This window comes from Ranitomeya imitator, chromosome 9 (assembly GCF_032444005.1).
Source record: "Ranitomeya imitator isolate aRanImi1 chromosome 9, aRanImi1.pri, whole genome shotgun sequence".
Classification (NCBI taxonomy): Eukaryota; Metazoa; Chordata; class Amphibia; order Anura; family Dendrobatidae; genus Ranitomeya; species Ranitomeya imitator.
This window is the reverse complement of record NC_091290.1, coordinates 30,301,794-30,327,646: the sequence shown is the minus strand read 5'-3', so window position 1 is coordinate 30,327,646 and position 25,853 is coordinate 30,301,794. Positions and strand designations below refer to the sequence as shown.

At 43.7% G+C, this 25,853-nt stretch overlaps 1 protein-coding gene across 2 annotated transcripts in view; it reads left to right on the top strand.

Annotated features, from left to right (window-relative positions):
• Window positions 1-6,731, top strand: part of PC (pyruvate carboxylase) — a 358,273-nt gene extending 351,542 nt beyond the window's left edge. For both annotated transcript variants that reach the window (XM_069740167.1, XM_069740166.1), the window contains exon 21: window positions 1,057-6,731. In XM_069740167.1, the coding sequence (XP_069596268.1) occupies window positions 1,057-1,305 (249 nt within the window). In that variant the 3' untranslated portion in view covers window positions 1,306-6,731. The remainder of the gene's footprint in view (window positions 1-1,056) is intronic.
• The last annotated feature ends 19,122 nt before the right edge of the window (window positions 6,732-25,853 follow it).

The following is a 25,853-nucleotide window of genomic DNA, read 5'->3' as shown; positions in this document are numbered from 1 at the left end:
TTTCTAACGTTATTTTAATTACACATTCTGATATAAAAACAATGCCTGTAGTTGAATTTGTGAATGAATGATGAATTCAGTAGGCAAAAAGGATGAGAAGTGTTGATGAGTGAGTATACTCGTTACTTGGGTTTCCCAGAACATTCTCGGGTGGTGTCTGAGTATTCGGGTGTGCTCAGAGATTTAGTTTCCGTCGCCGCAGCTGCATGATTTACGGCTGCTAGACAGGCTGAATACATGTGGCAATCCCCACATGTATTCAACCTGTCTAGCAGCTGCAGTGACTAAAACAATCTCCGAGCACTACAAAATACTGGGACACCACCCGAGCGTGCTCGGCGAAACCCGAGTAACGAGTACACTCGCTCATCACTAATGGGAAGACATGGCTGACAAGTGCAAAAAGAAGTATATTTTTCTCAGACATATCACAGAGTTTCTTGTTTTCTTGTATGCAAACTGTGACCATTTAGGAAGAAAATATTTACAGGGTTGAAACTTTGCTGTCCATATTCTTCAAGAGGTTGTCCTCTATTTTTAAATTGATAGGATAGGTCATTAATGTCTGATCGGTCGGGCACTCCCGCCGATGGTGGCCGCCGGCCAGAATACTTGCTTGCGGAGCTTAGACATCTACTTGTCGTGGACAGGGTATGTTACTGCACATTCGCCTCCTATGCAAATCAGCAGGAGGCAGATGTGTGGTGGCCACTACAAGTAGACGTCCAAGGTCTGCAAGTAAGTACTTCCGGCTGGCGGCCACCATCGATATCGGCTGATCTGCGGGGGGTGCTGAGTTTCGGACCCCGGCCGATCAGACGTTGATGACCTGTACTAAGGATAGGCCAAAATGTAAAAAGACCTCTTTTTAAGGGATTCAAATAACTGTGAACCTTCCAAAATGTTGTATTACATTGGTTACATGGCACCCACTATTATCACCAGTGTAGAAACTAGAAAACGACAAATCAAGAATATGGTCAAAATTACTTATAAAAGTGTTTTTTTTTCTTTTTTAAGTTCTGCGTCATTATTTCTTCTCTCCCTTGTCTGCAGGAGATGCACTTCCACCCCAAGGCCTTGAAGGACGTGAAAGGCCAGATTGGAGCCCCCATGCCCGGAAAAGTGATTGACATCAAGGTCAAAGAAGGCCAGACCATTGAGAAAGGACAGCCTCTCTGTGTACTGAGCGCCATGAAGATGGAGACCTTGGTCAATTCTCCTGTCTCCGGAACCATCAAGAAGATCTATGTGAAGCCCGACATGCATCTGGAGGGAGAAGATCTCGTACTGGAAATAGAATAGATTGAACATAAAACTGGAAGAGTTGTGCCGGGAAGGGGATGAGTGAAACGCCTAGATCGAGAGGGTGCCGTATACTCCTCTCGCAGTCAGTGTAAATGAAATGCTTTACATGTGGGTTTAGGGACCTAAAAATTGATATCTAGATTATTTTCACTTGCTGAAAAATAATAATTTGCTAAATAACACACACACAAGCTTTTTTTTTTTCTCCCTGAGCGCTCAGACAAACGATAGGAATAAAGTATTTGCCAATCTGCGCTGTTATCTAGGTGTGGAGAAATTGTTCTCCCGGAGATTGCTTACTGCTTGTAAAGGAGTCAGATGTTTAAATCTCTCCAATTCCTTCTCTTTAGTGCCAAACTGCAATATAAAAGCTGAGCTTGCAACTCCTGCTTCATCCAGCTCCTTAATGAATAGGGATTAGATGTGCATCAGACCCCCTAGATATTAGATTGCCCATTGCCTACAGTGAAGGATGTGACTGCATCCCTCTCATACCAAACAGTGTCGGCATGCTTGTGTGCTAACAGTGTCCTCGGCGTGCTCGAATACTATGTTCTAGTCCCCCCGGCTGCTTGTCTCGTGGCTGTCTGACAGCTGAAACACATGCAGGGATTTCCTAACAAACAAGCAGTCTGCATGGTAGCCGCTATCGAACAGCCATGAGACATGCAGCCGCGAGGACTAGAACATAGTATTCGAGCACCCACCCAAGCATGCTCAGATAACACCTTATCCCAGCACGTTCGCTCATCATTACCAGCAATTACTGCCCGCTTACTGACCTGTGCATTCTTTGACATCATCCCTTGTATCACTCAAGATCCTGTCGAAGATTTCAGCACCACGGACAGAGGTGCAACACTTGACCATAACTAACCGTTGCAATGGTTTACATCCCACTGTCCACAATCCCAGCACATTAATGCAGCGTATCCTAAAAAAAAAATAAGTGGGGGGACAAAAAAAAAATCAATTTTCTTTAAAAAAAAACAACAAAAGTTTACTTTTTTGTTGTTTTGTACTGGAAATCATTGCTTTCTAGGTTATGGTTCGCTATTATATGACACTATGCAATTAGTTTGTAAAAATATTAAGCTCTTTCTTTTCTTATCTTTGTCTCATATTATGCATTTTTTTTCTTCTTCGTGGCCAGCTTTGTTCTATCAGTTGCTGTTTGGTGCCTTTAAGACCTGGGATTGTAATTTTGTTTTTTTTTAAGCAATGGTCCATTTAATCCTGGAAATGCACTAGATGTTCAAGTTGTAAGGCTGTAAATGAAGAGTAGCCTCATATTGTAGGCAGAGAGAATGAATTTGATGGCCTAGCATGTAATTTACATTTACGGTATAAGAAATAAGCGGTCCTGCTTGTGTACATGAGAAATTACACTATTTCTGGCTATTATATTTTCACCAGTTTTCCCCCTCTACTGGCTTTCTAGTTATCAGTTCTCATAGCGAACAATCTACACTCCCTAGCCTATACATAGCTGAACAGGAATCCCTCATCTCTAGGTTTGCCGACTTTGAGTAGCCCATTTTTAGACGTAGCCGTAGCATCAAGGACATTATACAGTAGTATTGAGCAGTGTAGTTGTGAATCCTGCTTTAGGGTGTAGCTGTGAATCCACCTCCTTCATTGTCTTTTTGAGGTTGGAATTAGTCATTGGAATTTATTTCTTCTCCTAAAATCATGATATTCTTCAATTAAAGTGCACGTGTATCAATAGGAATAATCCAAAAATGTAACACATCATCATCATGATGAGGAGTATTATGTTGTAGAAATGCATCGGTTTCTTTTCAACGTGTTATTTCTCAGCTGGCTATACTCTAGCACGGTTTTCCTTTTACTGTGCATAATAATTAAGACTGCCTCGTTTTGCTTTTGCCTACAAAGCTGAAGTTGTAAGTGTCAAGATGGCTGCCTTCACGCCAAGAAAACCTAATCAAGACCCCTCAGAGAGGGACCCTGTGAAGAGCCGTTTGTAAACCATTCGGCAGATGCCGAGGTTGTCAAGGAATGGTGACTGTCGTAGCTCGGATCACTTTGTGGACATAATCTGTCTCCGGAGGATGTGTTTAGAGTTTTACGTAAAGATACAGTTTGCTGTAGTCACTGCATTAGGAAATAATACTTTTCCGGGGCCGACGTTGCTTCACGGGGACGGTGGTAAAGATTTTAGGCCGCCATTTTTTCTTGGTCGGTTTTGGGATACTTAGGGTGAACGTACAATCTCGATCAAATAGCCTCAGCTTATTTCTTACCGAGGATTATCGAAGCCTGACTTGCCTGCCCTTCAGCACTACAGCTACTAAATTTTAATTTAGGGCAGCAGCTGTGCATTGTGGGAAAATCATAGGCATTTAGGGATTGCCAGCTGCTTGTTTAGGCTACCCTTGGTCTCGAGTGCCTTTGGGCTGTGCCTATTTTAAGAACTTTTCACCATCTAACCTCCCTTGCCTAGTAAACAATTTATAAAGTCTTAGCAGAGAGACGCTACGCGATGTGTTCTGCATTAAGGCTCTCATTCCCGGCCCCTCTTTTCACCTTGACTTGTTTAACAACACTTGCTGATACCTCGAGCACTCATCGCCGACACCTCTAACCCCCGCGTTAACTCTTCGCTCGCTGGAGAATTTACTCTCATCTGTCCCAAATGGAGCAGACTGAATGTCACTTATCACTCGGCGGGTGCCTTCGCTTATCTCATCTCCGTCACAAGCGGCTCTAATCGCTGTGCTAATAACATTTTGCTAAAACGTTCCGCATTTTAATTGTTTCAAAAGTCCAGTACATAGGCCGCTTTTACCTCCCCTCCCCCACCCCATATGTCAGATCAGATAATTGTTACAAGTCTGGCTACGTGAATAGGTAAAGGTCTTTGTATTTTCCATTTAATGTTGATCTGTTCACAGATTCGTTCCGTGCGAGGAGCCTGTGAGCCATACGTAGCGCAGCACTTTTGTAAGAGCTCAGACCTTTCAATATCCGAAATACAATGAACTGTATGTGAACCCGGTTGGGTCAGATGCTGATAAATGTGATGTCTGATCTGCAGCCGGTGTCATGGCTGCCACTATTACAGATCTCCTTACATGTGCAGTTTTGTTTTGTTTTTTTTTCTAAAGGAAAATGTCAGGAGACTTTTACAAAAAAATGAAAAGTAAATGGTATGGCTGTGTAAGTCCCAGAAAAAAAACAAAAATGCTGCCTGTGTACTAATCTGATATATTAGAGCTGAGAAATCGAGCTTTAAAGTCTACATGCACATTAACCTGGAAGTGCATCAACGCACCCCTTGTTTTATTCTTCTACTTTTACATGTGGCTTAAAAGCTCGATTTCTCAGCACTGGCACTTTGGATTAAAACTATATCAGTTTTATAGTAATTTGGCGTGGCTCCGTTGTACCAGTTCTGAGAATTTAAGCTTTGAAGCCACATCTGATTACTACGAAGCCTCATTGGATTAAAATGGTACCGGTTGCATAGTAATCTGATGTGGCTTAAAAGCTTGATTTCTCAGCACTGGCACTTTGGATAAATATGATAGCCATTTACTAGTAATCCAATCTGGCTTCAAAGCTTGATTTCTCAGCACGGATACTAGTTTTATAGTAATCTGACGTGGCTTCAATGTATTATTTTAATCCAAAAATTGATTTCTCAAGTTCTATCACATTTGGATTAACGTGACCCCAGTTTTTAAATGAGAGCAATGTGCCAGTGCTGAAAAATGAAGCTTTGGTTTACGATGATACTAATTTTATAGGAATCAGACGTGGCTCCAATGTATCAGTGTTGATAAATGAATCTTTGATACCACATTGGAATACTTGTAAATGAGTATAATTTTAATCCAATGTGACAGTGGTGAGAAATCGAGCTTTTATGCCACATGGAAAAGTAGCCAAGAATTAAATATGGGGTGTGTCAATCCTCCAATTTACTATGCGAGTTCTCAGCACTAGCACATTGGATTAAATGATACCCATTTCCTAGTAATCCAATGTTTCTTCAAAGCTTGATTTCTCAGCACTGACTCATTAAAGCCACATCAAATTATAAAATTGATGTTTTAATCCAAAGCTTGATTTCTCAGCACTGGCACTTTGGATTAAAATGATACCCATTTCTGAGTTAATCTGATGTTTCTACAAAGCTTGATTTCTCAGCTCTGGCGCATTAAAAAACCACATTGGTTTATTATAAAATTAGTATCATTTTAATACAAAAAATTGACTTCTCAGTACAACAACATTAGATTAACACTATCCCGGTTTTAAAATGGTACCAAAGTGCCAGCGCTGAGAAATTAAGCTTTGGATTAAAATGGTAGCAGTTTTATAGAAATCTGACGCAGCTTCAAAATGTCAAGGCTGAGAAATCAAGCTTTAATATCACATCGAATTGCTATGAAGCAGGAATCCTTTTAACCCAATGTGTCACTGCTGAGAAATCAAGCTTTAAAGCCACATGTAAAAGTAGCCAAAAATTAAATATGGGGTGTGTCGATGGACCACTTTTACATACGGTTTTGTAGCTTGATTTCTCAGCACTGGTCCATTGGATTACTATAAAATGGGTATCATTTTAATCCGCTTAGTCTATGCAAAAGTGTACTCTGCCCATTTAATCCCTAAGTTATACCAGGCTTTTGCGCACAAGAGCTCGCCGTGTTGGGAATTTAGATGGGGTGTGTGAATTTATCTTAAGATTTGCTTTTTTTTTTTACATACATTAGTTTAAAAGTTGCAGCTGCAAGTGCTTTATTGTATTGGACCATATCGTACCCCGTGCCCGTCTTACGCCACTGTTCACATAGGGTACGGGGGGACTTGATGTTTACACTGTTTACCTTTTGCAGGCTTTTCGGGTGTCTAACCTCCATTTTCTGGGTGTCGATATTCCCCCTTTCCCCTTCTACCTTCTCATGGACCACCTTATGGTTGTATCCCTGCATTTGGTTGCAATAGATGTTTACTGTTCTATCAGATTTGTGGCGCGTGCCGAATGAGCATTCATTTATGGAGAAATATTGGCGCCTAGGAGGCGGCGTTCTCTCTGTAGAGTTTGTGCTTTTAGTCAATGTAGTAGAACCGCGATAGAGACATCATCCTCTTCTCTCCACTCCATAGGGTAGAAAGGCGTAATAATCGTTAATAGCAAGTAGCCACAATGGTGAAGATTGTAACCCCGAATCATTGTTAACTGTGGACCATTAACTTTTGTAATACCAGTATTTTGTTACCTTGTTTACATCATTAACTAACTGGATAATGTCGCCGTTGTCTTAACGTTAGAGCAATAACAAAAAGGAACGTAGAATGTCTTTTGAATTTTACTTTTCCAAAACTGTAATTATGAATGTGACTTTAACCTAGTGTTTATCCATTGGAAATAAAGCTGAATTGATAACATCGCCTTCCTCTGCTTTTATTTATTGCATCGCACACACCTGGAAAAAAAAATGGAAAAAAAATCTGAATCGTACATGAAAGAGGGTGTAAAGATGAAATATTTTTGTACCGCTTTGTCTGGATAAAATCGATGACTTGTATGATAAAGTGGAGGGATAATTTGTATGGATGTTATGTATGGATTGCAGTGACATCTATGAGATATTAAAGGGCTTTTTGCCAATATCATAAGTTATCCTCTATTCATTGGATGAGCTGCTGCTCGCTGGGGTCCGAGTGATCTGTAGGACTGAACTCTACAGAGACCATCTTTTATAGAACGGATGCTCTGCCTTTGGGACTGTCAGACTAGGCAGGGTTCAGCGCTCTGCTATTTGTGACAGTCCCATAGACAATGAATAAGGTGGGACAGTGTAGGGTGCTTTATTTTCAACAGTCTCAGAGACCATGAATGGAGATGAAGCAGGGAGCAGTACTCTATTTCTGACACTCCCATAGAGAATGAATGGAGTGAAGGAGGGGTTCAGAGCTCTACTACTTCTGACAGTCCCATAGAGAATGAATGGAGTTCAGTGCTCAGCTATTTCCAACAGTAATATCAACAATAAATCGAATATAGGTGGGGTTCAGCACTCTATTTCCAATAGTCCCTTAGAGCACTGTACCCAGCCTCCACTCCATTCATTGTCTAAGGGACAGCTAAATAGCAGAGCGCTGAACCCCGCCTTCACTTCATTCATTCTCTATGGAACTGTTGAAAATAGACAATGACCCTGCCACCACTCCATTCATGGTCTAAGGGACTGTTGGAAATTGGAGTGAAGGCAGAGTTCAGCGCTCTGCTATTTCCAACAGTCCCTTAGACAACAAATGGAATGAAGGCAGGGTTCAGCGCACTATTTCCGAAAGTCCTGAAGACAATGAATGGAATGAAGGAGGGGGTTCAATGATCTAAGGGACTGTTGGAAATAGCAGATCACTAGTGATGAGTGAGTATACTTGTTGCTCTGTGATCTCCGAGTATTGGTGACTGCTCAGAGATTTAGTTTTTGTTGACCCAGCTGCATGATTTACAGCTGCTAGCCAGCCTGAGTACATGTGGGGGTTGCCTGGTTGCTAGGGAATTCCCACATGTACTCAACCTGGCTAGTAGCCGCAAATCATGCAGCCACGTAGTATATTGCCCAGTCACGTAGTATATTGCCCAGTCACGTAGTATATTGCCCAGTCACGTAGTATATTGCCCAGTCACGTAGTATATTGCCCAGCTACGTAGTATATTGCCCAGTCACGTAGTATATTGCCCAGTCACGTAGTATATTGCCCAGCCACGTAGTGTATATAACACTGCCCACACAGAATATAACAGTGGCCATGTAATATGTAGCACAGCCCATGCAGCACATCACACAGCCCATGGAGTATGTAACACTGCCTATGTAGTATACAGCACAGAGCCACGCGGTATGTAGCACAGCCCACGTCGTATACAGCAGTGTGGGCACCATATCCCTGTTAAAAAAATAATTAAAATAAAAAATAGTTGTATACTCACCCCTGGGTTCCTGGGTTAGCTAAGTCATCTGGGTAATTTCGCAATGCATTGCTGGGAACGGAAGATGGCGGCAGGCGCGAGCAGCTCGGCGGACTACGGAGGGTGAGTATAGCAGGTTTTTTGTTGCATAGGCAGCATCAATAGTAAAATGTTGGGGACACACAGGGTTAATAGCCGCATTAACATAGTGGCTGTTTTGCCGCGACCGATCAGCGACTTGGATTTCCATGACAGACAGACAGAAAGACGGAAGTGACCCTTAGACAATTATATAGTAGATGGGGCACTCTTATATCTGATACAAAACGTACCGAATGCTGCTCCATTCATTGCCTCCAGAACTACTGTAAAGCATTGAGCACGGCGTGGCAGCCCTCCAGGTTGGGTGGCAGTGTACATGCTCCACAGTCATCTCAAAAAATGTAAAAAAAAAAAAAAAAAAAACCGTAACCAAAACTGGGTGTGCTTCTTCCTACTGCTGCATCGTGGGTGTCCGTCCATCATTGTTGGAAATATTGGGCTGTGCATCGTGTACCGCTTTACAGTGAGTGAACCCGACCCGACAGGTTAGTAGGAGGATCTGTAGCATCTGTGGATTCTCTCCTTAGGGTGCCGTCTCACAGTGGCACTTTGGTCGCTACGACGGCACAATCCGTGACGCTCCAATATCGCTCCAGCGTCGTAGACTGCGGTCACACTTCACAATGTACGACGCTGGAGCGATAATTTCATGACGTATGTGCGATGTAGAAGCCGTTGATTACTATGCGCACTTCGTATACAATATCGTGCACACCTTTGTTACACCATGCGATCATGCCGCCACAGCGGGACACTTGACGACGAAAGAAAGTTTCAAACGATCTGATACGACGTACGATTCTCAGCGGGGTCCCTGATCGCAGGAGCGTGTCAGACACAGCGAGATCGTAAGGATATTGCTGGAACGTCACGGATCGTGCCATCGTAGCGATCAAAATGCCACTGTGTGACGGTACCCTAACAGTACATTCCTTATCTGGGGTTTTCTCAGCATGATAGGCACCAAACTAGGCAGAGAGGATTTTCTGTTATTTATGTGTTTGTACCTTTAAGGAGCGACGGCAGTTAAGCTAGGGAAATATTTCTTTGGAGAGTTGGGAATTACACCTCTGTGCAGACTGGCGAGTCCTATCCTTGAACTCTTCTATAAATAACAGTTCTCACACAATCAAAAGTAGAAATCACTTCTAGAAAAGGGATAGCGGAAAAGATTGGAGGGAATGTGAGGTTATTTTTTCCCTTTTTGTTGCTTTTAGTCTTTGTCGTTTATGTATTAGTGTTGATATTTTGTATCCTTCACATTAGCCACTAGACACCTGCACATCTGACTACACCCTGGGCCAGTGTAAATGCACATTTGGGATTTTTATTTAGATACTAAACCATTATTCCGTCACCAAATGTTCCAGCAACAAGAATAACCATCAGTCTCTAAGAGACTAAAGGTAGCTTCACACATAACGATATCGTTGCTTTTTGTGACGTAGCAACGATATCGTTAAGAAAATCGTTATGTTTGACAGCGACCAACGATCAGGCCCCTGCTGGGAGATCGTTGGTCGCTGGGGAAAGTTCAGGACTTTATTTCGTCGCTGGATCTCCCGCTGACATCGCTGAATCGGCGTGTGTGACACTGATCCAGCGATGTTTTCACTGGTAACCAGGGTAAACATCGGGTAACTAAGCGCAGGGCCGCCGTAAAGCAGAGTCACCGCTGTACTCTGCTTTACGGCCGGCGCTCAGTGAGTGCGGGAAGCTGAAGGCGAGGGACCTGACCAGACACCGGAATGTAAGTATGTAGTGTTTGTTTTTTTTTTACATTTACACTGGTAACCAGGGTAAACATCAGGTTACTAAGCGCGGCCCTGCGCTTAGTAACCCGATGTTTACCCTGGTTACCCGGGGACTTCGGGATCGTTGGTCGCTGGAGAGCTGTCTGTGTGACAGCTGTCCAGCGTCCAAACAGCGACGCTGCAGCGATCAGGATCGTTGTCTAGATCGCTGCAGCGTCGCTAAATGTGACGGTACCTTAAGTGAAAACCATTATTTCCTAAAAATGTTTGCCGGAATGCTAAAACGCAAATATCTCTAAAGAAGCACTCCGTGCATAAGTCATCATTAGAACTGCAATCCAACATCACTGAAAAGTCCCTGGCAGATCAGCTCCATCCCCTCTTCAACTCCTGACCCAGCTGCTCCACTTCTCTCTCTCCCCCTACCAGGAACTTTGCAGTAAGGCTGGTTTTTCCTGCGTTTGCGTTTTTGAAACGCATGATGAGAAGTGTGTGACAGCTGCCAATCATCAAAATCAACTAGAAAACCCACTATAAACATAAATACCTAGGGTTAGGATCCCTAGTAACCCTAGGGATCCTAACCCAAACCCTAGGGATCCTAACCCTAACACAAACCCTAACCCTAGGGCTAGGGTTTGTGGGTTAGAGTTTGTGTTACAGTTTGGGTTTGGGTTAGGGTTAGGATCCCTGGGGTTAGGGTTTGGGTTAGGATCCCTAGGGTTAGGGTTAGGATCCCTAGGGTTAGGGTTTGTGTTAGAGTTTGTGGGTTAGGGTTGGGGGGTGGCTTATAAGTGTGTATTCTTGTGTTTTTCTATAAAAACGCATGCAAACGCATGTGCTTAAAAATGCATGCGTTTACATAGACATCAATATGTTTTTTTGCCGCAAAAAAATGCCGCTAAAATTACTACATGCAGATAAACGCATGCAGATAAAAAAAACGCATGCGTTGCAAAAACGCGTCAAAACGCATGCAAAAAAAGCATGCGTTTTAAATGTTAAGTATAGGGAAAAAAAGCATGCTTTTTTGCGTTTTTTACCGCAAAAACGCAAAAAAAATGCAAATGTGAAACCAGCCTTACGTATTGTAGTTCTATTGATGACTCATGCAGGGAAAATTAACCTTGTGCTTCTACATAAAGCATAGAAGGATTCAGCTAGTCAAATCTCAATCACGTGATGTCATAGACCTAATGGAAAAAAGAAGAATTATCTGGGTAGAAAGGCAAAATGAGCAATTGTAAGTACACAGTGCTGTATAAGGAGGAGTTGTTCTCTAAGAAAATAAATCTTACCAAAATGCTTGAGTCTATTAATTTACAAATATTAAATCCTCGCTGACAGACTACCACACAACTGTAAGGGTTTTACAGCAAATTGCAATCCCTGTGCAATGCAAAGGAGGAAGGATGGCGAAACAGGAAAATGGCATAATGAATTTTTGCTTTACACCACTATCTATGTATAGTAAGCATCTAGCCTTTCTGACCTTGAGAGACACATTCAGCTCTGAGAGCAGGTCGTGAGCCCATTCACAGTAGTGGTACCCAGAGCCCCCAATACCGGGGTAATGTCAGCCAAAGTTTTTCCACTGAAATCACACCATGGCAGTATGCCAAGCTCCAGGGTTTCGTATCTTACCCCATTCTGATCTGCTCCTCGGTGCAGGGCTACACACAAGTCACCATCTAGAGATCTACTCTCAATGGCGGTTTGCTACACCTGGTGCTAATGCACGAAGCTGGCAGACAGTCGCGAGCCACACATCACAGGCCCGCGAGCCACATGCGGCTCTAGAGCTATATGTTTGTGACCCCTGACCTACACAAAAAAAGTGTAATATAGAAAGGACATTGGTACTTACTATGCTGTTAGGTAAAAGAGGATTTTCTCTGCCTAAAAGGCTCATTCAGAGGAGCTTATTAAAACGTGTGCAAATCTGATGGCACACGGACTAACAAAAGTCTATGTTTTAGTTCACATGGTCCAAGTGTTAAAAAAAAAAAAAAAAACTACGGGGGTTTTAGGATGAAAAGCTGACAATTTTACATATACAGGTCCTTCTCAAAAAATTAGCATATAGTGTTAAATTTCATTATTTACCATAATGTAATGATTACAATTAAACTTTCATATATTATAGATTCATTATCCACCAACTGAAATTTGTCAGGTCTTTTATTGTTTTAATACTGATGATTTTGGCATACAACTCCTGATAACCCAAAAAACCTGTCTCAATAAATTAGCATATTTCACCCATCCAATCAAATAAAAGTGTTTTTTAATAACAAACAAAAAAACCATCAAATAATAATGTTCAGTTATGCACTCAATACTTGGTCGGGAATCCTTTGGCAGAAATGACTGCTTCAATGCGGCGTGGCATGGAGGCAATCAGCCTGTGACACTGCTGAGATGTTATGGAGGCCCAGGATGCTTCAATAGCGGCCTTAAGCTCATCCAGAGTGTTGGGTCTTGCGTCTCTCAACTTTCTCTTCACAATATCCCACAGATTCTCTATGGGGTTCAGGTCAGGAGAGTTGGCAGGCCAATTGAGCACAGTAATACCATGGTCAGTAAACCATTTACCAGTGGTTTTGGCACTGTGAGCAGGTGCCAGGTCGTGCTGAAAAATGAAATCTTCATCTCCATAAAGCATTTCAGCCGATGGAAGCATGAAGTGCTCCAAAATCTCCTGATAGCTAGCTGCATTGACCCTGCCCTTGATGAAACACAGTGGACCAACACCAGCAGCTGACATGGCACCCCACACCATCACTGACTGTGGGTACTTGACACTGGACTTCAGGCATTTTGGCATTTCCTTCTCCCCAGTCTTCCTCCAGACTCTGGCACCTTGATTTCCGAATGACATGCAAAATTTGCTTTCATCAGAAAAAAGTACTTGGGACCACTTAGCAACAGTCCAGTGTTGCTTCTCTGTAGCCCAGGTCAGGCGCCTCTGCCGCTGTTTATGGTTCAAAAGTGGCTTTACCTGGGGAATGCGGCACCTGTAGCCCATTTCCTGCACATGCCTGTGCACGGTGGCTCTGGATGTTTCCACACCAGACTCAGTCCACAATCTTCCTCAGGGTCCGGTCTCCTCTTCTCGTTGTACAGCGTTTTCTGCCACATTGTTTCCTTCCAACAGACTTACCATTGAGGTGCCTTGATACAGCACTCTGGGAACAGCCTATTTGTTGAGAAATTTCTTTCTGGGTCTTACCCTCTTGCTTGAGGGTGTCAATGATGGCCTTCTTGACATCTGTCAGGTCGCTAGTCTTACCCATGATGGGGGTTTTGAGTAATGAACCAGGCAGGGAGTTTATAAAAGCCTCAGGTATCTTTTGCATGTGTTTAGAGTTAATTAGTTGATTCAGAAGATTAGGGTAATAGGTCGTTTAGAGAACCTTTTCTTGATATGCTAATTTATTGAGACAGGTTTTTTGGGTTATCAGGAGTTGTATGCCAAAATCATCAGTATTAAAACAATAAAAGACCTGACAAATTTCAGTTGGTGGATAATGAATCTATAATATATGAAAGTTTAATTGTAATCATTACATTATGGTAAATAATGAAATTTAACACTATATGCTAATTTTTTGAGAAGGACCTGTACTTATCTAAATCCTATTTTTAGGCGGCTTCAAACAGCTTTTAAGATCCTGGCAAACTGGGGATGGGACTGACTTCCTGTGCAACGCCATGTGCTCATACGCTTTTCGGATAAGGTCAGAAGTTGCCTTTTTATTTACATGGGGTTTTTTTTTTTTTTGTTTTCCACGGTCCATAATATGAAGCAGATTAGTGCACGCGACCATATTCCTTGTGGAAAACCGCCTGTCTGCATCGCCACCAAAACTGATATTGGGAAGTGTGCGGACTGTGTGTTGTCCGTTACATCATGCATGTACAGCGCTCTGACACCTAAAAGATATCAATTTTTTTTTCGTACATGGAGAAAGTGTATTCCAAAAATGCAATTATAAATGCCACAAACCATTAAATAACACACGATAACCCTGTAATCGTAAAATCCCGCACAGATCATACAGTTTATGGCATAAGTTTTTTCTCCCTTAACACATAAGAAAAGTTGATATGAATGTAACACTTACATTAAATGGCTCAAGATGACACCTTAAAGAAAAAAAAAAAACTACAACTTATCCTACAAAGAATCTGATATCACATAGTGTCATTTACGTAAAAAGTTATGAATGTGGGAAGATGGAAATTTTTGCAATACACTTCTTCAGACATATTCTCCTTGAGATAGCTGTGTCCAACACGTGAAACGCGCGTCGGGGTCCTGACATTTGGCTCACTGTTAGTCTCAGTTTCTGTTATCTCCGGTAAGCGATGCCTTCCCTCATTCTGAATGTACTGCCACTTGGCTATATTTACTATTAGATTCAGGGGTGTTGCACTGAGTATCATGGGTGCTCGAGTGACATGTCTGTGTCCCCACGGCTGCATGTTTCGAGGCTGTTACACAGACACAAAACGGGGATTGCCAGTGTATATCAGGCAAAAATAGTCACATGCAGAGCTGAAATCATGTAGATTCGGTTAGTGACCAAATATTTCTAGAAATAACTGTATGCCTTTGACCATACATGTAAGTGTTCATGTGTCTAAGCTGGTGGTACATTATGTCCGGCATACGCGCTCTTGGCTTGTAGTGTCTAGCCTTGTTGTATAATACATGTTTAGAGCTCACTGATGGGAACTCCAATCAAGTAACTTGCTCAGATATCTGAAGAACAGTACCCGAGTACCTTACCATGAGAGAGAAGGAAAGGACACTGGTCAAGGAAGAACAGGACCGTCACTAGGAGGAACCTGATTCAAGATGGCCAGGCAACGGTGAAAAAACCCCAGCAATAATAAAACATCCCGTCACTTCAGTCCTGTGACTGCCGAGGCTACAGATTCATGGTCAGGGTGAATGATGGACGGGATGCCATCACTTCTGTTCCTAGCGGACAGGATCAGATATTAGTTTACAGAGGATATTTGTGATAGATTTGTTGTGCTATAGAGCACAACTCTTGATCACCATGTTTCACTATCGGAAAGCATAAAAACCTACAGAGTTACCTCGGTACAGAGAGAAACTACAATGCAGAAGAAAAAGAACCTGTCGTCAGATTCATGATGCTGAAATTATGAGCCGCATGAATCAGACTCAGCCTAAAACATAACGGTCTCCAGTTTTGCAGTCGGAGATCCCACCATGAGTGGCGGCAGAAAACCTGCAGCCTCATAAACGCACTAATCCAATTTGGATTACTTTAGTTTCTTCGTTATGATTTTATCAATTTTTTGTCTTGTTTTGATAGGTTAGGTTTTAAATAAAAGTGCTTTTGATATTTTCAAGTGTTTGGCTGTGACCAAATTTTATTGACATAGTCATGTGCGAAGAAATCTGCAAATCGAACATTTACCGCAAGAGAGATTGAAATGGTGCCGATTTCAATACCACCTCTCAGGTCAGTTTGCCCAGTATTAACCCTCCGTCACATACAACTGATCTGACAGGCGCTTCTCTTTTACTTTCATTTCTCCTTCCTCACCAGATTGTGAGGAAACCCCCTCCCTCCAGGTAGTCTCCTGTCTCTTGAAGGTCTGTGAAACCTGATATCACAGTTGGATTTCAGAGCTTCAGGGGAGAGGATATAGCTGCACAGATCTCTCAGGCTCATTGTATGTGAATACGTCACATTCAGTAAGGTTGGTATTTTATGTTTTTATTCATCACAATAGTTTATTTAGCTAGTTTTATGAATGTATAGCACAAAATGTGAGGATATTTCATAGAAATAAGGGAGATTTTATAAAAGAAAGTGTGCTGCTCAGGCATATACAGTAGTTCCCTAACATATTCCTTCTCTTGCTTCAGATTATCTGCTGAAATGGAGAGGAAAATGTACAATTTATCCAAACAACTTGATGTTGAGGAAGTAACAAACATGCTGTTAGATGATAGAGACCTCACACTGAATGAGGATTTAGGAGAGGAAAGTGAGATTGATTCTCATGATGAGGTGGAAGAATGTGTCCTGGATTCTGAAACAGAGCAAGATGGTGACAGTGGTGAGGATGAAGAAGTTGGATCATATTATATTGAAAAAGATAAAAATACTAAATGGAACAAGAAGCCATTCCAGAAAAAACGTAGGGAACCTTTAAATATTATTACTCACCTTCCTGCAGTAATAGGAACTGCACGTAATGCAAAAACTGCAGTTGAATGCTGGAACAGTATATTTACAGATGACATTCTGGACTCTATTGTCACATATACCAACCAATATATAGACATTATAAAGGACAAGTACATCTGCAACAGAACCATCAAGCCCACAGATGAAATAGAACTGCGTGCTTTTTTTGGATTACTGTACCTTGCAGGAGCTTATAGGGCAAATAGACAAAGTTTGGAGGAACTTTGGGGTAAAGATGGGGATGGAGTTGAAAAATTTAGCCTTGTTATGTCCATAAACAGATTCAAGATTCTAATTCGTTGCCTTCGGTTTGACGACAGAACTACCCGAACCGAACGCAAAACACATGACCGACTTGCTCCAATTCGTGATATATTTCAAAGATTTGTTGTAAACTGTAAACAAAGTTATTACCCTGGAGAGAATCTCACTATTGACGAAATGCTCCCTGGTTTTCGTGGTAGATGTGCCTTTCGTCAATATAGTCCATCAAAGCCAAACAAATATGGAATAAAAATGTATGCCCTTGTTGATGCCAGTAAGACCTACACTTACAACCTGGAAGTTTATGCAGGAAAACAACCAGAAGGTCCTTACTGTGTGAGCAACAAACCCATTGATGTTGTAAAAAGACTGGCTGAACCCTTATTTGGATCGGGTCGCAATATTGCAGCTGACAATTGGTTTACAAGTTGTGATCTGATTGATTATCTGAAAATTCAGAAGCTGTCATATGTGGGAACTGTAAGAAAAATCAAAAGGGAATTGCCGCCACAGTTTGTAAGTGTGAAAGAGAGACAACAGTACAGCAGTATGTTTGCATTCCATAATGGAAAGGCTTTAGTTTCCTATGTACCACATGCCAAAAAAATCGTACTTCTTCTATCAACACTTCATGATGATGCTGCCATCGATCCTGGGACTGGGGCAGAAAAAAACCCGGAGATAATTACATTTTACAATGCCACCAAAGGGGGTGTGGATACAGCAGATCAGATGTGCTCCACTTTCAACGTCAGCAGAAACATCAAACGCTGGCCAATGGTCATATTTTTTGCTATGTTGAATTTGGGTGGTATAAATTCACAAGTAATTTATCTTGAAAACAAGCTTGAACCACTCCGTAGACGATTGTATCTGAAAAAATTGGCCCATGAACTAGTACTTGGAGAGCTACACAGGAGAAGCGTGAAAACAATCGGTATCCCCTCTCGCCTTCAAGTTCAGCTCAAAAGGTTCCGCCCAGAAGATGATGGTGAAAAGTCACCATCTGCACCACCTCACAAAAGAAGGAGATGCACCACCTGCCAAACGGAAAGCGGAACCAGAAGGCTTTCAAATTATGAATGTCTCAAATGTCATAAAGCAATTTGCCTGACACATGCAAAAATGGTGTGTAATTCTTGCTATTTGCTCTGCAAGTGTGACTTTTCTGGGGAAACCTCAGCATCTACTTCTGATTGAATATGTTTTTAATAGTACTTAAGGTACCTTAAAATTAAGTTTGTGTTCAAAAATTTTCTTTGTACATTTTTTTGAGAGAGTCGAACTGGGGACTATTTGGCGGGAGTTTTGAAAAGTTTGTATTTCATAGTTATTAGTTTTATATTAAGTAAATGTTTTTTTTGCAACTGATTATGTGTAGTCTCTTTTATTACATCCCTATGAAGGTCACTGATCACTTTTAGAGCACTGAAATTGCAAACATTAGATACTATAGGTATTTTTCCAGCAGGCGCCTGACAGGCACATTGTATGTGAACTCGTTAGTCCGAATATTGTATGTGACGGAGGGTTAAAAAGCACAGAGGGCAGAAGATTTCACTTTGCTGGAACCTGAAGACTCTGTGATTTTGAATAAAAATATGCAGCGGAAAAAAACCCACGCTAGAGACTCGTCATGGGAACATAGCCTTAGGCCTCAGTCACACGGCAGTTTTCCTTGTATCAGTGCAATCTGTGGGTTTTTTTGGTTTGTTTTTTAAGAACAGAACTCGTACCTACGCTAGTCTATGGGGCCGTTCAGATGTCCATTTTTTTTTGGGACCAAGTGGTCCATGCAAAATTTGCAGAGACTTGTCCAATCAAGATCAACAATCCAAGTCTATGGTCCTGAAAAAAATCTAACCGTGTCTGGATGCCATCTAGGTGCTTGAACATTTTCACTGACCGATAGAACAAAAAGTTTCTAAGGCTAGGTTCACATTGCGTTAATGCCAATGCACTGACGGAATCCGTTACATAGCGGCACTAACGCTATGTAACGGATGCGTTGGCGCACCCATTGACTGCCATTATGTAGCGCATCACTAACGCATGTCATAATCGTCATGCGTTAGTGATGTTCCGTCATTCTGTGACGGACCCTCGGACGCAGTCTGCAGCGTTTTCGGGTCTATCACAGCTAGTGCAGATAGAGCATAAACGCGATCTTTTTCGCCACTTGCGTTAACGCAGTCCGTTTAACGTATGCGTTGAACGGACTGCACTAACGCAATGTGAACCTAGCCTAATTTATCAGAGAAACTTATGAAACTGACCAAACTCATGAAATTCTGGTGACCGTCTCTAAAGAAAATTCTTTCTCGTATATGAATAAAACTGATGTCTGAATGAGGCTTTAGGTTATGTTCACACATTGCATTTTTGCAGCATTATTTTTCAGAGGCCAAAACCTGCTCTCTTGGCAGCAGGAACCCCGTTTTTCAACATTTTTGCTGTGTTTTCTGGTGCAGATTACTTGTGATTTGTCTACTGCACACATCAGTTTCATTCACCAGAACGCTTATTTGCCTTTTTGCACTCTCTTTACCTTTTATGGGTGAAAAGCTGTTGAAAGAATTGAGAGGGTCATGGGAACCCCTTTTAAGGAAGAGCTTTAGGGGAGGCACAAAGTGTCTCGCACAAGTTGACAGTGTTGATCAAACCAAGGTGGCAATCGATTGGAGACAACAACCCACACAGCCAGTATTGGCCAATGCACAAGACTTGTCTGGTTTCAGGTACAAAAACACAGATTTTTACCCACCAGAAAAGGGCAATGGATTTGTACATTAGCAGAAAAGGACATGCAAGTTTTAAGAATAACGTCTGTAAATCATGGATTCTCTAACATCCCCCATCTCTCTACGTAACAACAATTGTAAGCAAAGTTAACACCCAGTACTGTTACTTTGACAAGCAGAACACATACAAGAGCATGCAAAATATAGATTTTAAGAGGATATAGAGATATATATATATATATATATATATATATATATATATATATATATACACACACGCGCATACATACATATACACATATATACAGGGTCGGTCTGGGGCCCACCAAGGGAATGGACTCTAGGGGCCCACCTTACAGCTATATGCAAATATCTGTCATTATGGCGGAGCATCAGCTGTAAAACACAGGCGGCTGCTGCTACTGTGCGCCCTCATAACTGGGATGTATAATTTCAGTAGTTTACATTATTGGGGTTCTTGGTAAAACAAGTTATCGCCGATCCATATGCTCCACAGGATAGGTGATCGCTTAGGTCCGACCATTAGAAACTGCACCAATCGGAAGAATGGGGAAGTTTTATCCCTGACAGGACACTTTTATCCCCATTTTAAAATGCAGCGGCAGGTGGCAAATCTGACCGCAGCTCCATTCATTCTCTTTGGGGCTTCCAGGAAAAAACAAGTGCAGCCACTAAGGGAATGAATATGGATCAGTGATCTAGTCGGACATGCCACCCCAGTCTAATGGGGATAAAAAGTTCCACATTTTGCTGAATGGGTCCAAGTAGTCAGACCCCCACCAATCAGTACGTTATCACTTATCCTGTTGAGAGGTGATTACTTTTTTCCCTACAGGAAACCCCCTGTAAGTGCATCTCCGCCGCTGTGTTCAAAGCATTAAAACTCTAATGGAAATAAAGAGTCTTCTCCTAATTAATATCAGAGAGAACAAATGACCGCCATACACAACACAATCCACTATACCAAGACCAATATTACCACATACAGGAAGAAATACCACCAAACCATGACCAGACCACATAGTGACCGAATAATACTACATACAAGGGACAAATACCGCCACACCATGACCAGATCACATATTACCACCACATAGTGACCGAATAATATGACATATAGGTTAGCACTGCAGCCTTGCAGCGCTGGGGTCCTGGGTTCAAATTCCACCAAGGGCAACATCTGCAATGTATGTTCTCCCCGTATTTGTGTGGGCTTCCTCCAGGTACACTGGTTTCCTCCCACATTTGCAAAGACATACTGCTAAGGAATCTAGATTGTGAGCCCCATCGGGGACAGTGGCAATAATGTCTGTAAAACGCTGTGAAATTAATAGCGCTATATAAATGAATAAAAATAAATATTACCAGCACATAGGGACCAAATGACCAACATATAGTGCCCGAATACTACAATATTGATTATGAATACAAACCACAATACTAACAACACTGTTATTACCACCAGTGACAATATACACAGTACCTCTGTATATAGGGTCAGTGTACAGGTAATACAGTGACCACCAGTGACATTATACACAGGAGCTATGTATATATTGTCAGTTTACAGGTAATACAGTGATCACTGGTGACATACACAGGAGCTCTGTATATAGTGTCAGTGTACAGGTAATACAGTGATCACCAGTGACATTATACACAGGAACTCTGTATATAGTGTCAGTATACAGGTAATACAGTGACCACCAGTGACATTATACACAGGAGCTCTGTATATAGTGTCAGTGTACACATAATACAGTGATCACCAGTGACAATATTTAAAAGGAGCTCTGCACACAGTATGTAGTGTAAGTGTAAAAGCAACACACTGACTTACCGGTGACATCTGTAGTTGAAGTCTTCTTCTTAATCCAGTGCAGACCGCCATTACTTCTTCCAGCAAAGACTCATCTCTGCAGAAAATAACACAGTTAGCTATAGCTGATCGCTTCCACAGCACATTCCCCACTATTTTCCTCGACTTCTATACTATGTCAGATGAAGAAAAAAAAGACATAGTGCCACCCTGCACAGTAGCAGGACCCCCTTTTGTTCTCATAATGGAAGAGAGTAAGATCAAAAGTAAACTACAGCAGTAATAATGTCCCCTGATTGGCCCCTACAGTAATTATGTCCCCACTTGCCACCATAAATCAATAATGTATGTTCCTCATCCTAACCTCAATACAGTAATTGTCACCCCTTTATTTAATAAGGTGCCAGATCCTTGGCCCCTTTATTTAATGTCTCCATCTTGGACCCCAATGTCCACCTTAATAAGGTCCCTATCCTGGGCCCCTTCCAGTAATAATGTCCTCATCCTGGGCCCCTTTATTTAATGTACCCTCCCTGGGCCCCTATGTCCATCACTATGGCCACTACCTAGCCCATCTACAGAGGAGGGGATTCTTCTCACATTCTTGCGCTTCCCGGTATCCTCTTGTGGCTTCATATTAGGCGTAATCATTACAATGGCTGCCGACTGCAGCTGTGACAGGGAGCTCTGCTCTGTGACAGGCCGCGCACTGACGTCACATAGCAGCAACATTGAAAGGCCGCCGGCCTATCAAAGGCTGCAGGAGTCATTTAACAAAACTGCTATGTGACTTCAACACATGGCCTGTCACAGAGCAGAGCGCCCTGTCACAGCTGCAGCCGGCATTCATCTTGACGTGCGTTGTCGCCAGGGTTGGCTCCAGGTTTTCATGGGCCTCGGGCGAAAGAGTATCAGTGGGCCCCTTTAACACATGCCACGATTCCAGATGCACAGATATAGTACAATATATAGGCACCACACAGTGTGCCATACAGTATTATGGTCAACACGTAGTGCTCCATACAGTATTACGGGCATCTCATAGTCCTCCATACAATATTATGGGCAACCACATAGTGCTCCATACAGTACTACGGGCACCTCATAGTCCTCCATACAGTATTATGGCCAAGCACATAGTCTGCCATACAGTATTATTGCCCCATATAATGCTCCTCCATACAGTATTATTGGCCCCATATAATGCTACTTCATACAGTATTATGGGCACCTCATAGTCCTCCATACAGTATTACGGCCAACCACATAGTCCTCCATGTATGGCCAACCACATAGTCGGCCATACAGTATTATTGCCCCATATAATGCTCCTCCATACAGTATTATGGTCAACATATAGTGCTCCATACAGTATTACGGGCACCTCATAGTCCTCCATACAGTATTATGGCCAACCACATAGTCTGCCATACAGTATTATTGCCGCATATAATGCTCCTCCATACAGTATTATTGGCCCCATATAATGCTCTTCATACAGTATTATGAGCACCTCATAGTCCTCCATACAGTATTATGGCCAACCACATAGTCCTTCATAAAGTATTATGGGCCCCATATAATGCTCCTCCATACAGAACATGTCACACAATGCCTCCTCCCTGAAAGGAGGATCACTGTGATGTTCATAGGGACCAGTAGATGCAATTCTGCCAGAAGGGGACCAGCCCCGCTCAGGCTGCCTCCTTCTGATGTGCAAAATCCCGGTAGCCGGAACACCGAGGGAGTAAGGACCTCTACGCCTTATTTCAGAGACCGGCAGGACAGCTAATTGCAGGTTACCTGTCCGCACCTACACCCAGGAGGCACGGTGACACCTACAGAGCCGGGTTATCAAAGAGAGCCTATAAACAGGCTCAAATCACCAGTCATACGGGTTTTGTCCTATCCTATACGGGGGACAGAGAGCGAAGCATCGCATCTGTGAGACCCTTATGTGAAGCCACAGGCAGAGCCGTATTTGCCACTAGGCACTTGAGGGCACGTGCCTAGGGCGGGGACAATGCAGGGGGGCGGCACCTGTGCAAGTTTAAAAAAAAATAAAAAATTTTTTTTTTATTTTTTTTTAAAGTCCGGGGGTCCCCCCGCCCACCCACCTCAGTCCCAGTTGCTGCGGGGGTAGGGGGTCTCGGGCGGAAGGCAGCCATCAGGGCATTGCTGCCCTGACTACTGTATGGAGCAGAAATGGGTGCTGTACCTTTAAGCAGCAGCAGCCCAAGTGCATCATGTTCCTCCTGACATCGGTCATGTGACACGCTGCGCGCTCTTCTTACTGTAAGAGCACTGGAGCAGACTGCAGAGAAGCAGGTTTGTGGGAGAAGATACTGAAGTCGGCGGTGAGCAGGGAGAGGTGGAGGCGGGCAGTGTGTGAGCCGTGAGGACTCAGAGGAAGCTGCAGAGAGGAGTGAGGTGAGAGAGGAGACGGGAGTCTGCTGATGTGAGTGAGTGAGGAGAGGGGAGGCTGCTAAGGGGAGGGGATGAGAGGCTGGTAAGGATATGAGAGGCAGGAGAGGAGAGGCTGGAAAGGAGATGAGAGGCAGGAGAGGAGAGGCTGGAGAGGAGAGGCTGGAGAGGAGAGGCAGGAGAGGAGAGGAGAGGAGAGGCTGGTAAGGAGAGGAGATGAGAGGCTGGAAAGGAGAGGAGATGAGAGGCTGGAAAGGAGAGGAGATGAGAGGCTGGAAAGGAGAGGAGATGAGAGGCTGGAAAGGAGAGGCTGGGAAGGAGAGGAAATGAGAGGCTGGAGAGGAGAAGCTGGAAAGGAGAGAAGAGGCTGGAAAGGAGAGGAGATGAGAGGCTGGTAAGGAGAGGAGAGGCTGGAAAGGAGATGAGAGGCAGGAGAGGAGAGACTGGAAAGGAGAGGAGAGGCTAGAAAGGAGAGGAGATGAGAGGCTGGTAAGGAGATGAGAGGCAGGAGAGGAGAGGCTGGAACGGAGAGGAGATGAGAGGCTGGTAAGGAGAGGAGATGAGAGGCTGGAGAGGAGATGCTGGAAAGGAGGAGAGGCTGAAAAGGAGAGGAGAGGCTGGAGAGGAGAGGCTGGAGAGGAGAGGCTGGAGAGGAGAGGCGATGAGAGGCTGGTAAGGAGAGGAGATGAGAGGCTGGTAAGGAGAGGAGATGAGAGGCTGGAAAGGAGAGGAGATGAGAGGCTGGAGAGGAGAAGCTGGAAAGGAGGAGAGGCTGGAAAGGAGAGGAGATGAGAGGCTGGTAAGGAGAGGAGATGAGAGGCTGGAAAGGAGAGGAGATGAGAGGCTGGAGAGGAGAAGCTGGAAAGGAGGAGAGGCTGGAAAGGAGAGGAGATGAGAGGCTGGAAAGGAGAGGAGATGAGAGGCTGGAGAGGAGAAGCTGGAAAGGAAGAGAGGCTGAAAAGGAGAGGAGAGGCTGGAGAGGAGAGGCTGGAGAGGAGAGGCGATGAGAGGCTGGTAAGGAGAGGAGATGAGAGGCTGGTAAGGAGAGGAGATGAGAGGCTGGAAAGGAGATGAGAGGCAGGAAAGGAGAGGAGATGAGAGGCTGGTAAGGAGAGGAGATGAGAGGCTGGAAAGGAGATGAGAGGCAGGAAAGGAGAGGAGATGAGAGGCTGGAGAGGAGAAGCTGGAAAGGAGGAGAGGCTGGAGAGGAGAGGCTGGTAAGGAGAGGAGATGAGAGGCTGGTAAGGAGATGAGAGGCTGGAAAGGAGATGAGAGGCTGGAAAGGAGAGGAGATGAGAGGCTGGAGAGGAGAAGCTGGAAAGGAGGAGAGGCTGGAGAGGAGATGAGAGGCTGGAAAGGAGATGAGAGGCTGGAAAGGAGAGGAGATGAGAAGCTGGAAAGGAGGAGAGGCTGAAAAGGAGAGGAGAGGCTGGAGAGGAGAGGCTGGAAAGGAGAGGAGAGGCTGGAAAGGAGAGGAGATGAGAGGCTAGAAAGGAGAGGAGATGAGAGGCTGAAAAGGAGATGAGAGGCTGGAAAGGAGAGGAGATGAGAGGCTGTTAAGGAGGAGAGGCTGGAGAGGAGAGGCTGGAGAGGAGAGGCGATGAGAGGCTGGTAAGGAGAGGAGATGAGAGGCTGGTAAGGAGAGGAGATGAGAGGCTGGAAAGGAGAGGAGATGAGAGGCTGGAAAGGAGATGAGAGGCTGGAAAGGAGAGGAGATGAGAGGCTGGAGAGGAGAAGCTGGAAAGGAGGAGAGGCTCGAAAGGGGAGGAGAGGCTGGAGAGGAGAGGCAATGAGAGGCTGGTAAGGAGAAGAGATGAGAGGCTGGTAAGGAGAGGAGATGAGAGGCTGGAATGGAGAGATGAGAGGCTGGAGAGGAGAGGCTGGAGAGGAGAGGCTGGAAAGGAGATGAGAGGCTGGAGAGGAGATGAGAGGCTGGAGAGGAGATGAGAGGCTGGAGAGAAGATGAGAGGCTGGAGAGGAGATGAGAGGCTGGAGATGAGAGGCTGGAGAGGAGATGAGAGGTTGGAGATGAGAGGCTGGAAAGGAGATGAGAGGCTGGAGAGGAGATGAGAGGCTGGAAAGGAGATGAGAGGCTGGAAAGGAGAGGAGATGAGAGGCTGGAGAGGAGATGAGAGGCTTGTGAGGAGAGGCTACTGAGGAGAGGAGATGAGAGGCTGGTAAGGGGAGGCTGCTGAGGAGAGGAGAGGGGAGGCTGGTGATGGGAGG